Source organism: Coloeus monedula (genome assembly GCF_965178545.1).
Source record: "Coloeus monedula genome assembly, chromosome: 4".
In the NCBI taxonomy this organism is placed as follows: domain Eukaryota; kingdom Metazoa; phylum Chordata; class Aves; order Passeriformes; family Corvidae; genus Coloeus; species Coloeus monedula.
Genome location: NC_138784.1, coordinates 73,433,897 through 73,457,986, shown reverse-complemented (window position 1 = coordinate 73,457,986; position 24,090 = coordinate 73,433,897). Strand labels below are relative to the sequence as shown.

Here is a 24,090-nt window from a genome sequence, read left to right as displayed (position 1 = left end):
TCCTCGCTACCCGCTCCATCCCATCCCATCCCATCCCATCCCATCCCATCCCATCCCATCCCATCCCATCCCATCCCATCCCATCCCATCCCACGGCGCTCTCTCCCCCCGAGCCGGGGGCGGAGGCGGGGGCGGGCCGGGGCCGTTCTGCGCCTCCCCCGGCGGCGGGGGAAGGGGGGGCCCGTGGCCGGGGCCGTGGCCGGGGCCGGGGCCGGGGCCGGGGGAGGGAGGGAGGGAGGGCATCGCCCGCCCGCCCCGCCGGGACAGAGCGCCGGGAGCCGCTCCGGGACGGCCGCGCCGAGGCACCATGCGGGCTCCGGGGCTGCTGCCGCTGCTGCCGCTGCTGCTGCTCGGTGAGTGCCGCCTCCCGCCGCTTTCCGTGCCTTCCTCCCCGCTTCAAGCATCCCTCGCCCTCTCGCCGCGCTCCGCTGTTCCCGTTGCTATTGGCGAGTTTGGCGGAAAAGGAGCTGCGGGCCGCCGGGCGCCCACCCGGCTCCTGCTTGCAGCTTATCGCGCCGCTTATCGGAACCCCGGGCACATCCAGCGCTCCGCGGCAGCGCAACTTGGGGCGCGGGAGCCGCAGTGCTGCTTCGTTCTGCGGCGGGATGAGCCCGACCCTCCGGCACTTCCCTTCCGCATCCCTCTCCTAAAGCCCCCGCTCGGGGCTTGGGGCTCTTGGGAGAGCGATGCGCGGAGCGTCGAGCTCCACACCCCGCTTTTGGGGTCCCATCGAGCAAGGGGGGACCTTGGGTTCGGCGTGGTGGGGCTGTTCTTGCCGCGGTCCAGCGCGCCAGGTGCTGCACCCGTGGAGCGTGAGCCAGAGATGGCGCGGGAGGAGAGGGGGGAAAACTGCTGGAGACAGCAATTCCCTGCTGGAAGTTGATGGTGGAGTTGGGAAAAGGTTAAGCTGGAGACTTAGGGATGTGTCGTGCTGGGGAGGTTTGGGAGAGGAAACAGTGCCTGGGGTCCTGTGGTAGTGTTGGGGTTCAGGGGTGATGGAATGGGAGTTCCGGTTCTCTGGTGGGGTGTTTTGTCGGAGAAGTGGCCATAAACCACATGGAAAAGTAGCAGGGAAAGGAAATGCACTGATTCTTTCCAGAGTGAATAAAGGTAGGGAGGAGTGGGGCATTTCTCCCGTGTAATCAGGGAAGGCGAGGGAGATGCGAAATGAAAATAAAATTTAAAAAATAAAATTAAAAAGAAATTTAGAAAATAGAGTAAAATAAGAGAAGGTGAAATCCTGCTCCAACCCATGTGCCACAGAAGAGCCTCTGCAGAGCTGAATGTGCTTTTATTCAAGGTAACAAAAGCTGGGGGATGCTCCGGAGGTAAAAGCACAAGTGGAGGCAGGGCCCTGGGGATTGAACTCTGGGGTGAATTCCCAGAGGTCTGGTTGAAATCTCTGCCTGCTCCGTTTTCTTTCCTGTTCCTCTCAGGACTCACAGGGCTTGGTGGTGAGCAGGTGTTAACCCCCATCTGTCCCTGATGCCAACATGGGCTTTAAAAGAGATTTCTCTTCCCATTAAAACTCAGGAAGCCCTGAGCATCATTAATATTGGCATAAAGTAGGAGCTGTTAATGCAATTCTTCTTGAGCTGGCCAGAATTTAGCTGAGTTTAGCTGACTTTGCCTGCTCAGAAGGTTTTGATCTGTTTTCCAAAATGAGGTGATAAATGCACTGGGATTGGACAAAACGGGCTGTCAGTTGGAGGATGGTGTTGGGAACCTGTTTCTCTAACGCTCTGGAGTGATCCTATTACATCTTTCTCAGAAATTAATTGATTAAATCCTTCCAAACAGTGTTTTCTGCTATTCGTTGCTGCTCTTAAGTTTTGAAATAAGCTCCTTAGAGACGCTTTTATGTTGCTCCCTGGGTATTGGCAGCAGGATTTTCTTTCTTAGGGGCCAAGATCGGCATCCCTATTTGCTGAGTGTTTGGGCTCGGAGTCCCAGCAGTGCTTAACCCCAAGACTGGTATCTGCTGTGATCATCTGAGTTACTCAAAGCCCAAAATTCATCTTTTTTTTTTTTTTTTTCTTCCTCCTTAAATAAGAAGAAGTTGGGTTTGTAAGTGAAACTGTAAGATTTGGGATATCTTAAGAAATAGAGATTGGGATGGAGCCTGCATGATTTTCTGTGTTTAAATTGGATGTGGAATGAGAGTTGGGATTTCAGAGCTTGTTTTTGGAGGGTGACAACCTCGGTGTGTGGGGCAAAGCAGAACCAGCCCAAGGTTGATGAAGTTTTTTGAAAGCAGCTGTCTGGGGTAGAGCAATTTCCCTAGAAATACTGACTTCCAGGCTTGTACATCCCAATCCCCTGATTCTGGAGAGATTCCCCTTTATATCTCTGCTTAAATCAGAGGAAAATAAGCCTCAGACAAGGTACAGCCAGTGTGTACAAAGAGAGATGCAGCAAATATGACATTAGGCAAAAAACATCTTTAAATTCCACCAGCCAGAGAGAGGCTCAGAGTTACCCACTACAGCATCTTCACGGGATATTATATTATATTATATTATATTATATTATATTATATTTTATTTTATTTTATTTTATTTTATCTATTGTTTCTCTAAGTTGCATCTCGTATTCCCACAGGGGATCTGATAGCAAAATTGCATCAGGAAGAGACAAACAATACTTTTTATTCTCAGGGGATTCAAAAGAGCCACAGCTCAAACCTGTCCTGGGGGCAAAAAAGGGCAGGAAGGGCTTTTACCAGAGATCAAGCACCCGGCTCAAGGCAAACCACGGATTGATGGGTTTGAAATCCTTGTTGCCAAAACACCGCTTTTCATTCCCAAAGCTGAATTCCCAGGGTACCTCCCTGGTACTGGGAGTTCTCTGGTACTGGGAGTTCGTGCTTGTCCAGGAGCTGTCAAAGATGTGCTTTTAAAAAAAAAAAAAAATTATCCATTGAATACTAATCCTGACACGGGCAGGAGGAGGCAATTGGGGCCATGTCCCTAGGAGGAGGAAAAAAATGTTTAACCAGAGGATTTTAGAATCAGCATCAAAGCTGAGAGCTTCTTCTAATATATTTTGTCTCGGAGGAACTTTGATAAGATTTTTGGAACACTTTTGCCATTTTAGCAGTGCAATGTCTTCGCACAGACACAGTAACACTACCCCGGGGGCTGTTTGGGAGGCTTAATTAAAGAATTGTTTGTAAATCATTTGAAGATTCCTGGATGAAAGGAACTGGAGCCATGCAATATACCGATTTAATTCCAGGGAGTTGCTCTAAAGGCTGGTGACGAGGGTGATCATTCATGCTGCTGTGACGGGAGACCGGCTGGAAATATCTGCCCTCAGAATTTCCAGGGAGGCTGGGGTTGCACTTTGGTTATTATTTTCCCTATAAACCATGCATTTTCTCTCCCCATCTGCACTTCTAAAAGGTCTAAAGCCACCAGCATGAGTTCTGGGGTATTTCTGGGCACTCGGAGGTCAGTTACAGACAGTGAGTATCCCTCTGGCTGTGCAATGCCCCCCTGTTATCCTGGGGGTTTTATCACTCTACAACAGCAGAGAGGAGCTGTGAGGTTTAGATGCCCTAAATTTTGCCCCTTTATCCATGATGCTGCTCTGGGTGGCCCCTTTGCCCTGTCCCCAAAGACCCACCACAACCCCCAAAGCCCCCTGAAGCTCTGCAGGGCCAGGGAGGACAGGGTGAGTGGGGTTTTCTCCTTACAGGGTGATGCTCTGTGGAGGTGAGACACTGCTGTAACATCTGCCTGAGCTGCACTGTGCTACGGGGGCTCAAACACCAAGCTCAGGTGCCTTCAGCAATTTCATCTCCAGGTGGTCCAGGTGGGATGAAGCCCATGGCAAACCCACCTGGGGATGTGCAGGAATTCCTCCCTCCCTCCCCGCTGTTGAGCTGGTGGGGAGTGACACTTAAAAAAATGTGCAGGTTGTGAACCTGAATATCCAGCTGACTTCCAGTGTTGTTCCCAGCCTGACAGCACTCCTGCATGACCAAGAATCACCCTCAGCTCTGCCCAGAGCAGAACAGCACGAGAGGGTTTGAACTCTGCAGGAATCTGGGTGGCCCGGTCGGGTCCATTCCCCATGTGCAGGCATGTGAAATCTCACCAGCTCGCTCCAGAGCTTTCACATGCTCCTGCCAACTTCCTGCTCGAGAGCCTGTTTACGTGCTCAGCTCCTTCCACAACTGGCCCATCTCCACCTAAGGATGTTGTTTCTGAATTCTTGCAATGCCTGCCCTTTCCTTCACAGAGAGATCCTGAGCAAACCTTGCTTTTTTTTTTTTTTCCCACTCTCTAAGCGATGCACGCAGTCATCTGGCCTTTGTTGTTCTGCAGCTACCTGTGCTCTGCCCATTGCAGCCCCCAGGGCTTTGCCAAATACTCCACGTTGCAGAGAGCAGTTCCTTTGGGCTTGGAATTGCCAAAAAAAAAATCCATCAAGTCTTTCTCTTGCAGTTTGTGAGACCACCCTGACTCTGCATGGGGGTCTTGCTGGTCCTTTGGGGATGTGCCACCCATCTTTCCCAAAAACCTCTCTGTCTGCCATTGGGGCTTAATAAAAAAAAATCCCTATTTTTTTTTCCCTGAACTGCCTGGTGGGATGGTGTCCCACACCCCAGGGTGAGGGTGCTTCCTCCTGTGCTTCGTTATTTGGGAGGTTTGGGGACAGTTTCTCTGAGCTTTGTTGGGTTTTAACTGCTCTGATTATGTACTTGTTGGGCTGAAGCCTCATGGTGTTTTGCTCTGGGGATCCTTGAGGAAAACAAAGATCCACTCAAAACAAGCAGGAGGGATGTGCTCTGCCCATATCACAGCTCCAGAGGTGCCTAAGCACTGGGGCTATCCAAAAACCTGCTGATTTTTATGCTAAAAAGCCCTGTCTGGAAGGCAGACAGAGCTGGGGAGAATCAGATAATTTCCTTGTTGCTGTACAAAAATCATATAAGATTTTTTTTCAGCTATGAACTGAAGAGGTGAAATGCTGTTTAAAGGACTGGCTGTGGTGGAATTTCTCTCTGTATTTTTCTTGTGTTTGGTGGAGAGACTGTGCAGTGAGTGGTGAGGGGTGGGGAGATTCTCTCAGGTGGGGCTGCTGCGGTACAAATAATATCGAGAAACGTTCAAAAATGTAGATGTGGTGCTTAGGGACACAGTTTAATGGTGGACCTGGCATGTTAGCCATCAAATGATTCCATGATTCCATGGGCAGGGACATATTCCACCATCCCAGGTTGCTCCAAGCACTGTCCAGCCTGGCTTTGGACACTTCCAGGGATCCAGGGGAAGCCACAGCTTCTCTGGGCAACCTGTGCCAGGGCCTCACAGTAAACCTGAGGTTCCTTCAAGGGTGACTAAGCCTGTTTCAAACCTGCTGGCTTTGAATTGCAAAAAATGCTGGAAATGGTGATTATTTAGGGGAATCTTAGAAAATGGCAGTAGTAACCTTACTGCTTTCAGGGAGTGCAGAGCTCTGTGGTGGCTTATTTGGGGTGGCTTTTGGGGGTTACGTGCCTGTATCCACTGGATTTGAGCTGTTGTGTGTCTTAGAGCCAGCCTGTGGCACTGAATATTGCTGAAATCCATTAGGAACCAGAAAATGCCAGGATACCCTAAAGAGAAAAAACCCCTTTCTCCTTCAAGAGCTGAAACAAAGCTGCTCCAAACTCCACAAGCAGCGATATCCTTCATTGCTCATCTGCCTGTTGGGTCCCAGGTCTTGCTGATGGAAGTTTCATCATCACCAGATGTGCCTGTTTAGCAAATCTTTGCATCCCTGCAGCTCTGCATGTTGCAGGCACCTTTTCTGCCCCGTAAATAACGTGCGTCTCACGCCTCGCTTGGCCGCAGGCCAGGCGCTCTCAGCAGACGCCGGTGACAGTTTGGTGACAAAGCATTGCAAGGACACAGGGAGAATTCAGACAACTTACTAAAGTCAGCTCAGTGTGATGTCTCAGCACCCAGCAGAGAGCGGGAGGGGGAAGGAACGGGGGCGAACGTTTTTTTTTGGGCGATGGGAATTCCAGCACTGCTGGAACTTCTACTTTTAGATGTGCAACCAGCAGAGGGAACAGGCCAGGCTGAGATTTAGTTTTCAGCAGGACTTCATTTGTGAATAATGTCCAGGATTCTGTGTCTTGGGGTTGGGTAGCAGCGGGAAGGGAATGGGATCTTCTTTGGACAAACTGAGACGACTGGACTTGAGGAGGAAGGGAAAGTTGGAAGTCACAGTGTGACTCTTCTGTGTTTTCTTCCCACTGAGGGACCCAGGGTAAGGCCATGCAGGTTCAGATATTTAACTAAGATACTTAAGGTTGAAGCTGAGTTATCCTTGAATCCACCTGCATCTGAAGGCAATCCAGATGTGTCTTGGGATGAGTTATCCACTAGAGATGTTTGTTTCCAGAAATGATCCCCAATATGGCCTGATGTCGCATCAAATATATCCAGGATTTGCCCCTGGAAACATTTATGTTGTGTAACACTGTCTGTACGTGCTTAAAAACATTTTAAAAATTTAGTTTCGGGATTTGGAAGAACTTCTTGCTGGTGGGTCAGGAGTGCACCCTAAGGGCTGCAAAATGAACAGGCAAATAAGAAGAACACGGTCCTTGGGCTTAAAAACCAAATCTGTGCTTGCTGTCAGGTGCAGGACAGATCCTTAGAAATAGGCAGAGATGGGACCTGCGTTAAAAGCTCCTCCAAAATTGAAAATGTAGTTTTTTAAATTTCTGAGTCAGTCCCATTTTAGATGTCGCTTTGAGGTCCGGTTCCTATCCTTATCATCCTTCATAAAAATTGGATTAATCCAGTGGCTTTTTCTCTGTTTCACAGGCTCTGTGTGCAGGGAGCTTTGGTTTGAGGCCACATGGCTGACGAGGGTGGTGAAAGGGGGAAGGAAGGTCATTTTGCAGTGCAAGAATAAGGCCTCGGTTATTAATGGCAAAGGCTGAAATGTTCTCTCTCAGCCTTAATTGATTTTGGCAAATTTAACTGGAGGAGGAGGAGGTAGAAATTGGCTTAGAAATTAAGCTCTGGTACTTAAATATGTATCAGATCTATTGTAGAGAAATGAGGAGACTGCCTTGTTAGACATTTATTCCAAGTGGCTTCTGCTGGATACAGGCAAAGAGAAAAATACCCAATTTCTAACTTGGACAAAGGGGACTTGAAAGGCTCTTCAGAAAGGCTTGGAGAAACTCTGAAGGAGAAAGTCCTTCTTTGAAACCTAATAGCAAAGACCACTTTTTTTTTCCCCTCCTCCCTGGAGTCCAAAGGCAGGAGGGCGAGATAAGACATTCCGTCACGTAGGCAAATGGGGGAAAAAAAGGGAAAAGTTTAAATGATACTGCTGCAGGCTGTGGAGAGTGGAGAGCTCTCAGGGTGACTATTATGTGCTGCTTATCAAAATACCGTGAGCCCTGACTGTGAGAAAAAGCAGAGTATTTAAAGAGATGCTCTGTGCCAGCACAGATCTGGTTAGCAGTGATTTTACTGGAGTAACATCAAGTAACCAAGGTTCTTGAGATATATCTATATCCACATTAAATAAGCAGTAAAGTTGTCCTCATTGGACATCTCTAATTTATCAAGCAACAGAAGAAATGTTTAAAGCACAGGTAAGGGGAGAAAGTTTTCTGAGACAGTTACTAAGGAGCAGCCTCAAAGAGGGATGTGATTGCTCAACTCCAAACCAGTATTCTCATCATGCATTTTTTCAGCCACCTCTCTGCTGGCAACCTGGTTTGGTTTAGGAGTCTAAATGAATAAAAATAACAAATAAACAAACAAGAATTTGTTCCCGTGGGTTATTCTTGGAGAAAGTAGCAGCACTCAGTAAAGGCATAAAACAGCCTCCCCCAGTTTTATTTTCTTCTTTGTTTGTTTTTGCTTCTAATATTGGTCTCATTTTTAGATGGATCAGCCCCCTGATCTGGTTGGACACAATGCTAAGAAGTGTTTGTTCTCTCCACTGCCTCATTCTAAGGGCACACAAATCACAGCAACGCCGTAAACACCCCCAAAATCCTGTGTGACGACAAAAAGCCGTGATACCTGTGCTGCAAATGCCATGAACAAGCAATTCTGGGGCTCCCAAAAATCCTGATCCAACTGAGAGACGATCACAGAAAAATACAAGCAAAATGGGACAGGGCATCCCATCAGCTGTGAAGTCAGAAAGCAAAATTCACAGCCTTGAGCCCAAATTTCAAGCGTGCAGGAGTTAATCTCCCCATCACCTCTACTTTCCCGAGCCTCAGGGTCATTCCCATGCCAAAAGCCAAGGAGAGATGCTGATCTCTTTGACATAAAGAATAAATTTTCCTGCCCCATGCAGCATGTGGAATACTGCGGAAAAAGAAAGTTTAGAGATTAATGCAACACCCTATTAGAGACAATTATTTTGTTTCCTTGAAATTTTCCCAGATGTCTAAAAAAAGCCCTCAAGGCTCTCAGCCCATGTGAGTTTTTGGGCTTCTAAGACAGTTCCTGCCCATGAATGGCACCAATAAATCCCTATTAACCGTATTTAAAAGGAGAATGATCTTTTTTTCTCATTAAAGCCTTGCAAAGGGTTCAAAACCTCATTTTACTGGCAGGGTGCTTTGATTTAAATTGATGTGGCTTAAATTATGAATTTTAATCACGACTTAAAATACGGAAGGAGAAAGTCATAATTTGAATGATTTGATTTTAATCATGTTTTTCATTTACAATTCATAGCTGTATCTCTTAAGCAGGGCTGAATCTCCTCATTGTAAAGCTTGGAGATTTACAGCCCACTCTTGCCTTTCAACTGTGTTTTCTAACCGGGCTGGCACACTCTGAACATATTTGTTGAAGGAATTTTATAGCCTGAGACCTCTCTATTTTGATTTCTAATTTATGCATCTCTGGAGTCATCCCTGGTAATGATGAATAAAACTAATTTAGGGTTTATTGGTGGAAATCACTCTTTGCTTGTAGAGGAAATTTATGTTAAATTGACAAATGCAAAAGAGCATTTAAAATTCCTCTGAGATACATCAAATAACCGAGGACCTGGGGACCTTACGCAATAAACTTTTCAACAAACTTTTGAGTTTAGTGCTAAGCAACTCACTGAGCAAATCTGGAGCATCAATCTGTGATGGAGTTAGTGACTGAAATGAATTGTTCTGTGTCTCTCGAGGGTTTCAAATAAACGGGAGTCGCTCTCTTAAAATTCACTTTTACTGTTGAAAATGGGAGAGGAGACAATTTTATTTTTTGGCTGCCAGTTTCCAGTTGTTTTCGCAGCTTGGAATTAACTGTTGGTGGAGCAGCTGAATGCATCTCTCCTTGACCTGCAGAGGGAATTTCAGTGGATAGCTGAGGTTTTTGCACATAACTTTTTGGCTGTCTGGCTATCCCATGCTGAATGTCTGGATACCCTGGACATCTGCCCATAGCGTGGGCAGAAAGCAATTAAAGAGAAGCAAAAATTAACAAGGCTTTCTTTAATTGACTGCCTTGTTTTTGTCTCACATCCAAATCCAGCCCCACTTAGTGTTGGAAAATCCGAGTTCCCCAAGTGCCACGGGTGTCCTGGTTGGCTTTATTCTCACTGTAATGTATTTAATGGGTTTTTTGGTGCTAGATGATAAAATCTGGCCTCTCAAAAGTTAGGAAGAGATTTGGCCTTGATGGATTGTGGCCCATTCCCCTCATCCAGCCTGTTCTGATGTGTCCCCTTGCTGATCCAACATGAGAGCATTTTCTCCAGAAAGCTTGACAAATGAAACTTCTCTGTTTAAGGCAACAGTCACAGAGAGGAGAAGAAGAAGGAAAATAAAATAATCCTGTGGTGATTGTGGTTGCCACTCCTGCTGTCACTGCTTTGCACGAAGCCATTCCAGTGGAAGGGATGCACCTGCTTCTGCTGCAACACATCAGTTTAGGCTGATAAAGGTCTCTGATAAGCTGCAGTTTGACCCACCTCAAGGTGGAATATGCACTAACAGACCCTGGGCAGGTCCCTGCAGCTCTCACTCTGCATTTCCTTAGCCCAAATCCCTCTCAGGCTCTTGGGAGGAGCAGCATCCCATGATGGCCATGCTCCTGAGAAGCTCTTCCATGGAGAGTGGTTCCTAAGACCTGGACAATAATTCACCATCTCACCCCAAACATTATTTTGTGGGGAGTTTTCCAGCCAGAAGAAGGTTGATAGTGGATGGGGTGGTGTTAAGCAATTCCTAATGAGGACAAGGGTGGACAACACAACCCCCACTGTTGGCTGCCGAGTGAAGGACAAAGCCTGTCACCCATCACTGTCCATGCTCTCCATTCCAGGTTTCTCCAAATCATGGCTTCAGTTGCTGGGGGTGATTAAGGGTAGCCAGTTTGGGGAAAAAAGCTTTTATTTTGGCAAAGGAAGTGGCACAAGAAGGGCGGAGTGATGGGAGGGTGGCGAAAAGTGGACAAGTGAGGTTGGGTTGGTGGCAAGAGAGGTAGGAGATGTCATGATCAGCGTGTGCATTTATGAATGCCCTTTACAGAGGGTTAGAGAGGGAAACACAGGGGTCCAAACTGATGAGCTGAAAAAGGAAAAAGATGCTTTTCTTCTTTAAAAAATCCACCTGTTTGTGTGCTCCTATTATGCATCTGGTCATGGGTAGCTAACAGCTGCACTGGCTAAAATTTTGGGGGTTTAAAGGAGTTTGGGTGTCACAGGAAGACCCCAACAGAGCAGTGCTCGTCCTCCCTGATCATATCAGAAATGAAAATTCCAGCATCTTGTCACCATCCCTGATGGAGGCAAAGTGACCTGTCCTGCCAGCAACTCCTGCTCCTGCAGGAGCCTCTGCACTTAATCCCTGGCCAGTGCAGAAGATTCCAGCATTGCAGGACATGCCATGGACAGTTGGATAGGCCTCAGGATGGGTACAGAGCCCCAGCACGATGGTTACTGGTGAGAAATTCATGGGGGCACTGTGTAGAGCGGGTTATTTTGGACCAGACCCAAAGCCAAGCTCTGGAGTGGTCCCACTGCGTACAACTCTCCACGTCTCAGCCGTGCTCTCACAGAGAAAAATCCCACTGCCAATCCTGATAAAATAGTGCAAGGAGGGAAAAAAAAAGAAAAAGAAGTCAGGAAATCACCAAAAGAAGCTGCATGTGCCTTGGGGGTTTGGTGGGGGGACAGCCACGCCGAAGGAATGCCGGCTGTTTCGGGCCGTGTTTGTGTTAGAGCGGCAGGAGGAGGAGGAGGGTTGCAGCTCCACACTTTGTCTGCCGTGAGAGCCTTTTGCATGTCTGGTAGGATGGCTCCAATCTGATTAGAAAGGGTCTTGATTAGGAGGGGTCCTGATTAGGAGGGGGCTCGCTGTGGGGGCAGCAGCAACAATGGAGGTAAAGCTGCTTTCCCTGGGAGCAGCGGCCAGGGGATGCCCTGAGCCCAGCTGGCCTTTTGGGGAGGGTTCCCTTCTAATCCAGCTCAGAATCAGTTTTGGGGCAGGGGTTTATCTCTGTCTTGGCTGGTCAGATTGGTACCCTGAGGTGCTGGAAGAGGAGTGTTGATAAAGTGGATGGGAGAGGAGGAGCGGCACAAGGAGTGCTCTGTGGGGGAATTGGCTTTGAAGCTGGGTTTTGGAGAGCGCTTTTGGCATTGCACTTTATTTATTTATTTATTTATTTATTTGTTCCCATCCTGAAGGCTGACACTCCTCACAGTGAGGGGAAGGGTAAGAAAAGTGCAGTCCATGAACTGTTCCTGCAAGGATTTCCACTCGGTCTGAGCAGAGACATTCACCCCACAGAGGGACAGCAGAGAGAATGGGCAGTAAGATTTTGTCTCTGCCCAAATCTGACAAGACCAGATGCTCGCAGCCTATGTCTGAAGTAATTAGAAGCATTCCCGCCACAGGAATTTCTTCCTTAGAGGAATTTTTTAGAAAGGAAATAGAGGGATTATTGAAGGAAATATTTCTTAGAATTTATTTCTCATGCTCTCAGATCTCTCAGCCCTTGTTTTAAGCACCAAGACTGCTCTTTGCTGAGATGGACAGTTGTGCCTGTGGGCAGATTTCCCATTTTTCTCCTCACAAAAGGCAAGAAATGGCTTGTTACAGGAACCTGGTGCCACCTGCACCTCTCGGGACTCCCCAAAGCCAAAGAGTTGCAAATTTTCCCAGCCTGTTCAACCTATGGCTACCGTCATGAAACTGCCAAGAGTGGGGAAAGGCATAGCCCTCTGCTTGATAATCTAGATTAGGAATAATTAATTTGTTTTGTAGCAATAAGGATCAGCTTTTGAATCTGCTTGGATTTGGATTTGAGCCATCTTCCCAGGGGTGAGGGTCTAACACCCAAATGTCCTGGTACTGTAACTCATCTCCATCACAGGTTTGTGCTGCCCTCCAAGCATCAGGGATTTGCTCCACATCTTGCTTTCCTCCAACACTTTTCTGCTCCTGTTCGGGAGAGCTGATTCCAATCCTGCAGCAGTGCAGGACCTGGCCATCTGCTGCATCATCCACAGTCCCAAAATGCAGTGCCTGGATTCCAGCATGTGTCCTATTTATTTGGCAGCTCTGCTGTGCACAAACTTACTGGGCAAAGGACCTGGTGCCGTTGGTTTGCACCACTTGAGCATTGCAGCCTCTCATCAGTGACACTGTTGCCCACATTGAGAGGTCTGGGCACTGCAAGGGACTGGTGATGGACAAGGAGAGCAATTCAAGGCCAGGTTGAATGGGGCTCTGGTCTAGTGGGAGGTGTCCCTGCCCATGGCAGGAGGGCTGGAACGAGATGATCTTCAAGGTCCCTTCCAACCCAAACCATTCTGTGATTCTGTGATGATTCTGTGCCAGCTACCAGGGGCACAAGCATGCCTGCACCACAGAGTAGTGTCTGCAGTACATAGGCTTGCAAGTTATTAATTATTTAAAGCAATCAGCTGCTAAGAATTTAAAGCAAGCAACAATTAATTACAGAGAATTATCAATAAGAATTGCTAGAAGTCATCTTTTGCTTTTGATGGCTCAGCTCTTTCTTGCCTCCATGGTCAGCTTGGGGCTTGATTTCTGAGTGGTGTCCAGCAGCATTTTGTGCAATTACAATTTCCAGAGACATCAGGATGAGATGGGGCTCAGGGCAACGAGAGGGTATTTTTGCACAGCTGATCGTGCTTCTCCAAATGCACATTTGAAATCTGTGGGGGGATTTTTCAGCTGTCTCTTCTGCCTTGCTGTAATCAGGGATGCTCCTTTTCAGGTAGTTTTGGCAGCAAAGCCATGCTTTGCTTTGGCCAGGGATCACTTGCAGACGTGCCAGGAATGTTCATGTAGCTGCAGCCTTCACCAGTGTAGGGGCTCCATCTCCACTGCCCAGCTCCAGGATTACAACCAGCAGCACCCACTGAATCCCAGTTCAGTGCCCACTCTCTCCTCTGCTCTGCTGATGGATTTCTGTGGGTTCCATATGTCCCCACCCTCTCCTCCCATCTCCAACCCCACCGTGACTTCAGCTCAGCTTCCTGAAAGAAATGTCCAAGCTGACATGTCAGAGTTTTCCTGCTGAGCCCAAAGCGGGACCTGGTGTCTGTCGTCCCAGGAGCAGAGGAATTGGGATATTATCAGCAAGCCCAGCCCCACAGCTCCCTCCCGTACCCAAAGCTGCCACTCACCTCTGTGGATCCCCTCCAAGCTGGGAACTCAACTTGGTGTTTACAGACCTGATGGCCTCTCTTAGAAGAAAGAGGAGGATGATAAACAGCAGGGAGGGGATGCAGCTCCTTCTTCCTTCCTGCTTCCTTTGCTCCTTTCCCTTGCCCTGCTGTGGCCTTCCCTGCTGCACAACCTCCAGGCACTGCCCTGGAAAGAAGGGTTTTGATGGCAGGGAGATGTTTTGGTGACAGAGAGACACTTTGGTGGCAGGGAGATGTCAGCAAAGCCCTGAGCTTACAAGGTGACAGGGCCTGCTCCATCCAGACCATCCTGGGTGCAGTTGCTGTAAGCTTTGCTTTCCTCTAGATACCATTTAGGATTTTCCTCCCTGATCAGTGAATCTCTTCATGCTCAAACTCACTACCTGTCCAGGCAGTTTTTGGGGAGCAGAGTATGACCATTGTTGTGTGCTGTATTTTTTTCATATATTACTTTTTTTTTTGCTGGGGTTTCTCAGCACACAACTGTGCCATTGAAACCTACTGAGTGCGAAGCGCTGCAGCCCCAACCCGGTGACATCCCACAACTTCCCATGCTCTTCTACTCAGCTGTAACCATGCAGGAATCTCACTCCTTGCTGGGCTGCTGGGTGGACAACATTGTTCCCCTATTGAGTCATTAACAATGAGGTCATTGGGCTGGAAAGACAATGTCATTCAGCAGCCAAGAACCCAGCTGGCTGATCCCCGTTGTGTCTCATCTCCTATGACAAAGCCACTTTTAATTGACTAATTAAAGCTTTTGCAGGCTCCATCTTGGAAGGGATGACCAAAATACGCATTGCTCTTTGTCAGTATTAAGTCAGGCCAGTTGGCTGATTAAGAAGCAAGACCTTTCTTCCTTCTCCACTTTGCTACTTGCTATGAAGGCCTAAATTCCTGGTCCTGGCAATGGGAAAACCTCCTCAGAGGATTCCTCAGAGATATCCCGCCATGTGTGTGAGCTGCTTGAACGAGGACCCGTGGATCTCAAGAGAACTCACCCAAAGCCCACTCAAGCCACTTTGGGATGGCCTCTCTGCATTACCATCAAAGCTTTTGTTGGACACTTGTTATTTTGGATTCTCAGCTCCTATAGGAATTTGATATTGCACCTAAACCTACGGCACTGGGGTGCTTTCCATACCCTGTAGACCTTACAAGGACAATTTGGTCCACTGGCTGTGGGCCACGGGCATTTTTCTTTCCATTTCTGGGCCATCTTTCCCTTTAGGCACTTTTTGGGTGGCACATTGTAGGCAGAAAGCAGGCGAAGTCCAAGCACTGGCAAGAGATGTGCCCACAGTAAATCCCTGCTTGCCTCAGCTGAGTGCTCCCACACTGCCAGGACCCTCACCACTCTCTGAATGAAGATGTTTTGAGCCCTGAGACCAGTGGGCACTTGACATTTCTTGCTCTCATTGCCACTCTGAGGAATATCATCCTGAAAACAGTGAATAAATGTGCCCTGAGGGACTCCACAGGACGAACACTGTTCAGTGCAGCTACATTGCCGTTTCCATTAAACCCTCAGGGCTTTTTCTGCCTGCACTGTGATTGTCTCAGATCAGATTTATCTCCTCTTTGCTGCCCAGGCCCAGCTGAGCAGGAATGCTGGGTGTGTGTTTACCAGGGCCCGTGTCCCAGCCCTAAAGCACAGCAGCCGCTTCTTTTGAAGAACACACAAAGCAAGGAAGAGGAGCAATTGTTTGGGAGGAAGTTGAACCATAATGTGATAGACTCCCACGGGATTTACTATTAGTAATTATTTGTATTGCTCTGGCACCTGACCAAGGTTGGGGCCCCAGTTAGAAAGGTGCTGGATCAGCCAGTAAACGAAGACATCTCCTCTATACAAAATCTGTCCACTCTTGCAGGTAGAGATGGGGAAACTGGGGCAGGGAGAGGTTGATAAGTGTAACAAGGGTTGTTTTGGAGAGTTGTGGCTGAGCAAGGAGGTGAGCCAGCATACAGTGCTTACAGGAGCATCCTTCCTCTCTGGGGGTAAATCCTGGAACATGGAGTTGCAGAATGGTTTGGGTGGGAAGGGACTTTAAAGACCATCTCATTCCACCCCCCTGCCCTGGACAGGGATACCTTCCTCTGGACCAGGTTGCTGAAATCCCATCCAACCTGGCATTGGACACTTCCTCTACTTGTGCTGCTCCCAGTTCCACGTAAGAGGCCACTCAGTTACAAATATGCTGTGCTGGAGATTCCTGCACTGAGACAGCACTGGAAAGGGCAATTTCTCACTGTTTGTGCCTTTAATAAGTGATTTCTGTGACCATGTGTATTATTTTAAGGAGGGTCAGAGCAGGAGCTGTGGAAGAACACAAGTTCGTCAAATGGAAACTGAGTCCCAGTGCTCCTGAAAAACAAAATCAAACAAACAAACAAACAAACAACAAAACAAAAAGCTAAAATGGATTTTTTTTTTTCAGTAAAACTGACTGTTTCAGGAGAGTTAAGTAATGAGGCAACTACAAAATGACCAACAATAGAAGCTGATCAGATTACACAGGCCTGTAAAGCCAGATCGTCACTGGAGCCATTTGGTGGGAAAGAAACTCAGTGCCAGACAGTCTTTAAATAGTATTGAATAGGAGGGAGGGTTGGCTGTGTCCTTCCCTTCCGAGGCTCTCCCCACCTAAAGAATAGCACCGAGCCTCCTGCCAAGTCCAGCGTGTCCAGTTCATGCCCGAAGGCTCCACTCGCAGGCCCAGCTATACAAATATATGTAGGTGCTCGTGCATGCACATGTGTATATATAGAGCTCCCAGTTATCCGGGAAGACCCCACCCTGAGGGAGGTGAGGGTGTGGAACTGGAGAAAAACTAAAAATGGTGGGACCCAAAATAGCACCAACACACAAAGGATTCCAAGGAAGTGTGAAGCTCTCCTCACGGCATTGACAGGAAGCCTCCGGGCTGCTGTCTCGGTAACCCTGGCTAGCCAAGGTCATGGGGGACTGATCACAGTGGAGGGATGGATCCTGACATCCATTTTCTGCAAAAATCATGGCATGAGGGGTGTGAGGTGGAAGCTTTTATGTCAGTGAAGATTTGCAGGTGTCCCAGATGTGCCTGCAGAGGAATCTGTCTCCAGAACAGCACTGAACAGTGAATATTTAACCAGGAATCACCCAAAGTTTTACTTACAGAGGCTGGGATGCCTGAGGAAGTCACCAGTGCCTCTTGGCTTCTATGTCACTTGGCATCAGTTGTGTGTTTCACATCACCTTAGAATGTCAATGGACCAAAGATCACAGAATCACAGGATATCTCCAGCTGGAACGACCCACAAGGATTATCCAGTTCAAGACATTTCAGCTCATCCTCTTTGGGTCCATCCTGACCTGGTGGTGGGTGGTGTGTGAGATGGGCTGAGGGACACAATGTGACTCATGACCCCCAAAAAGTTTAAAAGTAAATTTGCTGGCTGGAGGGCGTAAATTTGGGCTGATTTGTGACTCATCAGAGGTTCTGGGAGCACAAAGGAGGGTGAGGCTCTGGGCCTTATCGTGCCCCCCGCCATCTCTTTTCCCCTGGTGCGTTCTGTCCTCGGGACAGGCAAGCAATGTCTGAGTGCTGCCCTGAGCATGGCCCCGGGAGACTGGCAACCGTGGTGACAGGAGCAGGCAGAGGCTGTTGCGTGAGGGCGATTCCTGCTGTAAATCTTCAGGGGAGGTGGAGAGGAAAGGGAGGTACAAGAAGCAGGGGACAACGTGTTGCAGTGCCACAGCAGCACTGTGTGCCAGCACAAACTAACCTCCCACTCACCCATCTCCATTTTTTCCCCTTGTACCAGAGCAGCCTGTGACCAGGCCGAGGTCTCCTTATTCATTTGGGTTTAGGGTCTCTCCTCTTGTTTTCTGCCCCTTAGGGCTGTGGCTTGGACCTCCTGCACGCTGGGCCTGCAGCTTCAGCCTCCAGCTGGGGATGGCATCCTTGGTTTTGGTGGCACAAGTTTGGGCATTAGAACTCTGATGCTAATACCAGCTCTAATGCCTCTCCATGGCCTGGCTTTGTCAGGCTGTGAGGTCCCAGAGAAGCCAGTAGTCCCTCTTTGGGTTTGGGGTTGATCCTTTTTCTTTAGGAAGAGCCCCCACCACAAGAGAGGGAACATTTCCTTCCTTCCTCTTCCTCACTGCAAAAATTAGTGACGCTCCCAAAAAGTGAGGAGAAATTCAGCTACACAACTAACCTACAGGAGTTCTGCTCCACGAGAGCCTTGTGGCCCTCATTGCCCATGGATAAAGTCTAGACAGGTCTCCGATGCACAGCACCCAACTTGAGTGACATTGGACGTGACAACTCTTCCCCGGTGCCGGCCAGCTGGCAGAGGTTCAGCTGGCAGGACGAGTAGCTCAGGGCCAGCTCCATCCCTGCCTTGCTCAGCATGAACCCAAATATGGACCCAGCCAGCTGGAGAGGAAAGCAAGGCAAGGAATTTCATCCCCCATGTCACCTGACAGGTTGTAGGGTGCTCTCTCCACTGCCTTCTTGTGATCCTGCCTTTCTCTGTGGCAAAAACTGAGAAAAACTGAGTTCCAGGGAGATCTGATTGTGGCCTTTTTGTAGTTAAGGGGGCTTATAAGAAAGATAAGTGAACAAACTTATTAACAGAGTCCGTTGCAGTAGGATGAGGAATGATGGTTTTAAATTTAGATTAGATACAAGGAAGAGATTTTTGATAGGAGTGCTGAGATGCTGGCACAGCTCTTCCAGTGAAGCTGTGGACGCCCCAACACTGGAAATGTTCAAGACCAAGTTGGACCGGGCTCTGAGCAACCTGATCTAGTTGAAAATATCCCTGCTCATTGCAGTGGGGTTGGACAAGATTTTAAACATCTGTTTCAACCCAAACTAATCTATGATTCTATGATGTGACATCAAATCTGACATCAATCAGAGCTTTCCATGCCCAGGAATTAGGGCAACCTCAGCTGGGGAGGAAGTTGTGCCCCATCCCTAATATTTGGTCAATGCAACATTTAGGAGCTTGTTTTTGTGGGGACCATCACCAGATTTCTCCTGAATTATATTTCTTAAAGTGCATCAGCTCCCCATCGTCAGCTTTGAGAGCTGAGGAGACTTTGATTTGATTTAACCTACTTCATTTGGGCTAAATTAAATAGAGACTGATTTAAAGCTGAACAAGAGTGGCCACCTGGTGGGTTGTGTGCACTTCGACTAATCCACTCTGAAATCATACCTCCTTTTAATTTTAGATTAATTTTTTCTGAGTACCCCTGTGTAGATAAGCCATCAGGCTGAATAAAGATCAGTTCCTGTCTCGTGGGCTCACGTCCTCACTCCTTCCCAAGCTGTCTGGAGTGAAGTCCTCCAGGAAAAGCCAGCAAGGGATGATTCATCTTTCTGGGGTGAAAAGCAGGGGGAGGAACTTTTCCTCTGTCTTAATGAATAAATCCATGTCCTCAGACACCCTCGTTGGTGAGTGGCAGGGCTGGAGAAAGGAGGTCAGGTCCCCAGGAGGGGCTGCTGCAATGTGACAGTTCAGCCCTCAAGAGCAAAGCTGATGCTTTGGCCAAGCAGCTCCTTGTGTTGGCTTCTCCAAAGGTCTCCTTCCCACCACCTTGCAGGCAGCTCCATAGCTCCTTAGTGCTGGAATCAGCTTGTGGCCCAGCCCTCAACCCCGGGGAGAGGTGGTGAAGTTCCTCCAAACCTTCTTCCACCCTGGAGAGAGGTGGTGAAGCTGGGTGGGATCCTCATGTGTTCAAGGTGGAACCCCCAATCTGGCAGCCCCAGTCTTTAGGTCCTTCCCATGGACCTGAGATTCCTCTCCAAATTCAGGCAGATATAGACTTTGAACGTATTTGCCTTTTCTTAAAAAAAAAAAAAAAGGCTTTTTTAGCACTTGTTCACAGACAAAAGCCTGAAAGACCATCTTAAAGACTTACAACACTGAAGAAAAACCCCAGATATTCAGTGTGTAACAAAGTTCCTTGTTCTTATGGTTTTCCTGTGGTTTTCAATGTTGTGTTGGTTCATCGCCACTGTTTTGGGACAGAAGCACCTGGGTTTTACCTTGATCCAGAGAGACTTTTCTGGTCCATCACTCAGTGCAAACCTTGAGTTTCTTCCAAAGTCCTGTGTGACTTTTGCAGAAATAGAGGGGTGTCAGGGCTAAATGTACCAGACACCGTGTCCTTCAGTTGATGGGTGATTGATGCTCGCTTGATACAGGCCACAAATGGTCCTTCAAAGCAGCAAGGTCATTGTGGGATAGTTCCACTCCAGTGATATAAAGGATTGAGGAGCAGGACAGGACCATGGCCATGCTCTGTGTTGTGGAGGGCCTGGTCAGGCTGGGACATGAGGCTTTTTTGGCTCATGCTCCTCACGTTTCCGCTCCAGCAGCTCCGGTGCCATTTCCTCCATGACAAGGTGTTTCTGGCTGCAGAGACCCCGGCTCATTCTGTAGCCTAGGGAAGGGTGCAGGGCTGCAGTCAGGTCCTTTAAAAATACCATCAGCTGCTGATGGGAGAGGATATTTCCAGGCTTAGTCGTGAAAAATGCCTGTGGGTTGCGTGGATAGAGGTGAGCATGTGTGTTTGTGTTTGTTTGCCTCCTTGACAACCTCCTGTGAAGGATTTCAGCGATTTCATTTTCCACAGTGGTCTTCCTGTCTCCTTCTGTCCCTTCACTTCTTGGATAGCCACAGATTTTCCATGAGAAGAATTGTGGAGACACAATCCTAAATAGGATGTCCTATGTTTATCCATAAGAGAGGCTGGACTTCCCACTGCTGGCATTCCTCACCTCTGGCTGGAGCTGGCCATGGGGTGCAGAACTGCCTGGGATGGTCCAGTTGGGTCCATTTGAGTGAAAAATGCCCCTGATCACAAATTTATGGCAAACCCCAGAGTCTGAGGAGAAGTTCAGGAGTGGTCCAAGCGTGGCACGGAGGGCAATTCAACGACAAAGCTTTTGAGAAGGTGAGAGTGAGGAACACTGAGATACTCCTGCTCCCTCAAATCCACTGTCTGGTTATTAATTAGTGCAGCAAATGAACCCATTTCTACCTCCCCAAATGTGGTGTTAAGAGGGATCAAGGGAGGGAGGAGGAGACAAGTCAGGGCTGCAGGGAAAAAGGAGTGTGGGGAGGTGTGCCTTGGGATGATTATTTTTAATATTTGTCGTACTTCCAAATGAAACAGCAGACGAGCTGAGCTGGCTCAAATACTTGCAGAAAGAGCTGATGGGGAATTTGTTAATGAAGCAGCTTTCTCATCAGAAAATGCCTGTTCATCAAAACCTGGGTTCTGGGGACATGTGTTGCAGTCCTGGCAGGAGAAGCATACCAGGCTGCGGGTGGGTTTCTTGGTTGAAATCAAGGAGGTTTAAAGGCTGTTGTGTGAATAAAATAAAGCCAGGCAGATCTAACAGAGAGGATGAAGCAGCCAAAGCTCGCGTGAGGTTTGCTTCAAGTCCTACTCTTTGGGCTTAAGGGTTACTTGTACTTGGTAAAAATAGGGACAACTTGAATTTTTCCTGGTTCTGGAAGCCGAGTGGCCTTGTGGCTATTGTAGGGATGTGACTCACTGCAAAATGCTGCAGACTTAGAGTCCTCAAGATTATGCTAAAATGCTGTGAGGACATGCCTCAGATCTCCTGCTGAGGGGTATCTTCAGGCTGGCAGTGGAGTAGGAAGCCCTGGATGCTCCTCTCCATCTGGAGATGAAGCAAATCTGCTTGGGGCTTGAAGTACATCCATTCCCTCCCTGCCCTGCTCCAAGTCCAGACAGTAAGGGTTTATTGTGAAGGTTTTTCAGGGCAGAGGCTGTGGCTGCAGATTCCCTTAATTTGACAGCAGAGAAGAGGGCACTCGTCAGCATTATTGCCTTGGTCCCACTGTCACTTCCATGCACAATCTAAACAGCAGCAATTTGAAGAGTTTTTTCAAGAGTCCTTTCACAGCAGGGCAAAGGAGGTTCCCTGCTGACAATAAACCCAGTGGCTCTAAATCACAGTCCAGGTACACTCGTTCCGTAGAACCATAGAATGGTTTGGCTTAGAAAGGACCTTAAAAATCATCTCATTCCAACCCCCCCTGCCATGGGCAGGAACACCTTCCACTATCCCAGACTGCTCCAAGCCATGTCCAGTCTGGCCTTGGACACTTCCAGGGATCCAGGGGCAGCCACAGCTTCCCTGGGTAACCTGTGCCAGGGTCTCACCACTCTCACAGCCAAGAATCCTCCCCCCTGACCTGCTGCCCACACTTCTTTGATGCAGCCCCTCCCCAGGTGTTCCTGCAGCACTAATTAGACCCAGCCATTCCATCTCATCTTTAATATTTTGCAGAGCAATTCTATCAAAAGTGTTCTGCAGCAGTTTTTATTCTGGCAGGGGTTTGGAGAGGATATGTGTGCACTGGATGATTGGTCTGATGGATTAGAGGCTAATGCTCTGGCAGCTGATGTTGGATCTTTCCCCATTCTCTAACCCAGGAAGACAAGTTGATCTTTGGCCTGGGTGAAGCCATTTCATAAAGCTGATGGTGATCCTGGCAGCAAAGGGGTTGGGTGATGCTCATTAGGAAATGCATCTTAAGACATGGAGAGTGCCAGGGTGTGTAAACCATCCTTGTACCATATCCCTCACTAAAATCTCCACTGGCAGCTCAGGAAGAATCTGCTTGGATCCCATCAATCCTTAAGCCGATGGAAGGGAAAGAGCCTCTGCACAGGCAAAATTAAAAACTCTGTGAAGTAACCATTTGCTCTGGTAGCCCAGCTTAATTCCAGGATAAATAACACTGCTCTGTGATATTCTGCCAATCTGATCCCTCTCACAGTTTCAAAAGGAGGTGACAGATTTCCTCTCCTCTGCAGTGACTGGGCTCTGCTGCACCTCAGACACGGCTGCACTGCAGCTGGTGGATAAAACCCTCCTTGCTCCCAGGAGCTTCTTGCAATGCAAAGGAACGTCCAGGAGCTTCCTCATTCACTTTGGCAAATGCTGTCTCCTAGGAAAGGCCACCCCCGGAGCCTCAGCCCCTGCTTTGCCTTTGATGAACTCAACCCGCTGCCCCTGTTCAATCAGGAAAGGCTGCAAAAACGAGGAGGAAAATAGGAACTTCCTCAGGGCCTGGCTCACATCCCTTCCCCTTCCCTGGGTTGCTCAGGCTCCTTAGCTTTCTCATCCCGCCTTGGGAGGAGCAGGAGCTGGCTGGCGTAAGGCTCCGAGCCGGGCTCAGCCTGCTGGTGTGGGGTGTGTCACCCACCATTTCCTAAGTTATTCTTTTGAGTTTCCTTTTCTCACTATTAATAGAATTTCAGCCAATATCTGAGCTGTTTCAACGAGGTGGACAGAGGGGAGACGGGGGAGGCGTTACCAAAATAGGAAGCAGGAAGCTGTTGGGCAGGGAATTAATCAGAGAAGCTGCGTGGAGAGGGAATTAATTGCTGGCTTGGGGTGGGCTGCAGGAGGATGGACAGGACATGTCCTTTCACTTTGCATTTTGAGCCTGTTTAATTCTCATTTTGTGGTCCAAGCCTTGACCTTTCCAAAAAGCTTCTCCCCTGAGTGCCTTCCCCAGCCTGCAAAATTCCACGTACTCGCTGCATGGAGGTTACAACCAGAGCATCACTCCATGGCGTGGTTAAACTGCAAGAGAGTTGCTTTAGGTTAGACATTAGTAGGAAATTAGATTAGATATTAGTAGGAAATTTCTCCCTGGGAGGGTGGTGAGGCCCTCAGAGAAGCTGTGTCTGGTCCATCCCTGGAAGTGTTCAAGGCCAAGGCTTGGAGCAACCTGGTCTAGTGGAAGGTGTCCCTGCCCAAGGCAGGGGGTTGGTCTAGAGGGTCTTTAAGCTCCTGTTTAACCCAAACCATTCTGTGATTCCATGAGTCTGTGGTTAGAGGTGATGCACAGCAGCTCAAAATTGTGTCTGTAACTGCTGTTGCGAGGAGCTGTGTTGGCACAAATCAGCTCAGTTTTTCCTTTTACGTTTTGGGTGACTTTTCACATCCCACCAGCCCCTGACCAGAGAACTCCCACACCAACCCTATCCACGAGCGCCCACAGCGCCACTTCCAGCCTCCCACATGGGGCGAACAAGCCCATGTGCGTAATTAGCAATAAGGGAAAGTTCTCTCCCCTCCTGGCTGTCCCCATCCCAGACACACCGTATCTCAGGCACAGTCATGGGATACACGTATCCGGACATGAAATCATGTTTTTGCAGCGGACTCATTTCCTCCTGTTTGGCCGCCGAGCTCACGGATGAGTGGCGGGCTCGCAGCCTCCTCCCACAGACCTACCCCAACCCCAGCACCAGAGGTCTGGGGTTTCTGAGGGATACGTGAAAGAAGAGAAGTGCAGACCAACCTTTAGACTCTCTGCAGCCAGTGCTTATCAAAATACCTTGGTAGCTGATGAATCGCTCTCATCTTCCCTAAAATG

At 48.5% G+C, this 24,090-nt stretch overlaps 1 protein-coding gene across 2 annotated transcripts in view; it reads left to right on the top strand.

Annotated features, from left to right (window-relative positions):
- The first annotated feature begins 252 nt into the window (after positions 1–252).
- The window catches only part of PODXL (podocalyxin like), a 45,101-nt gene continuing 21,263 nt past the window's right edge, over positions 253–24,090 (top strand). For both annotated transcript variants that reach the window (XM_082280417.1, XM_082280416.1), the window contains exon 1: positions 253–353. In XM_082280417.1, coding sequence (XP_082136543.1) covers positions 308–353 — 46 coding nt within the window. In that variant the 5' untranslated portion in view covers positions 253–307. The remainder of the gene's footprint in view (positions 354–24,090) is intronic.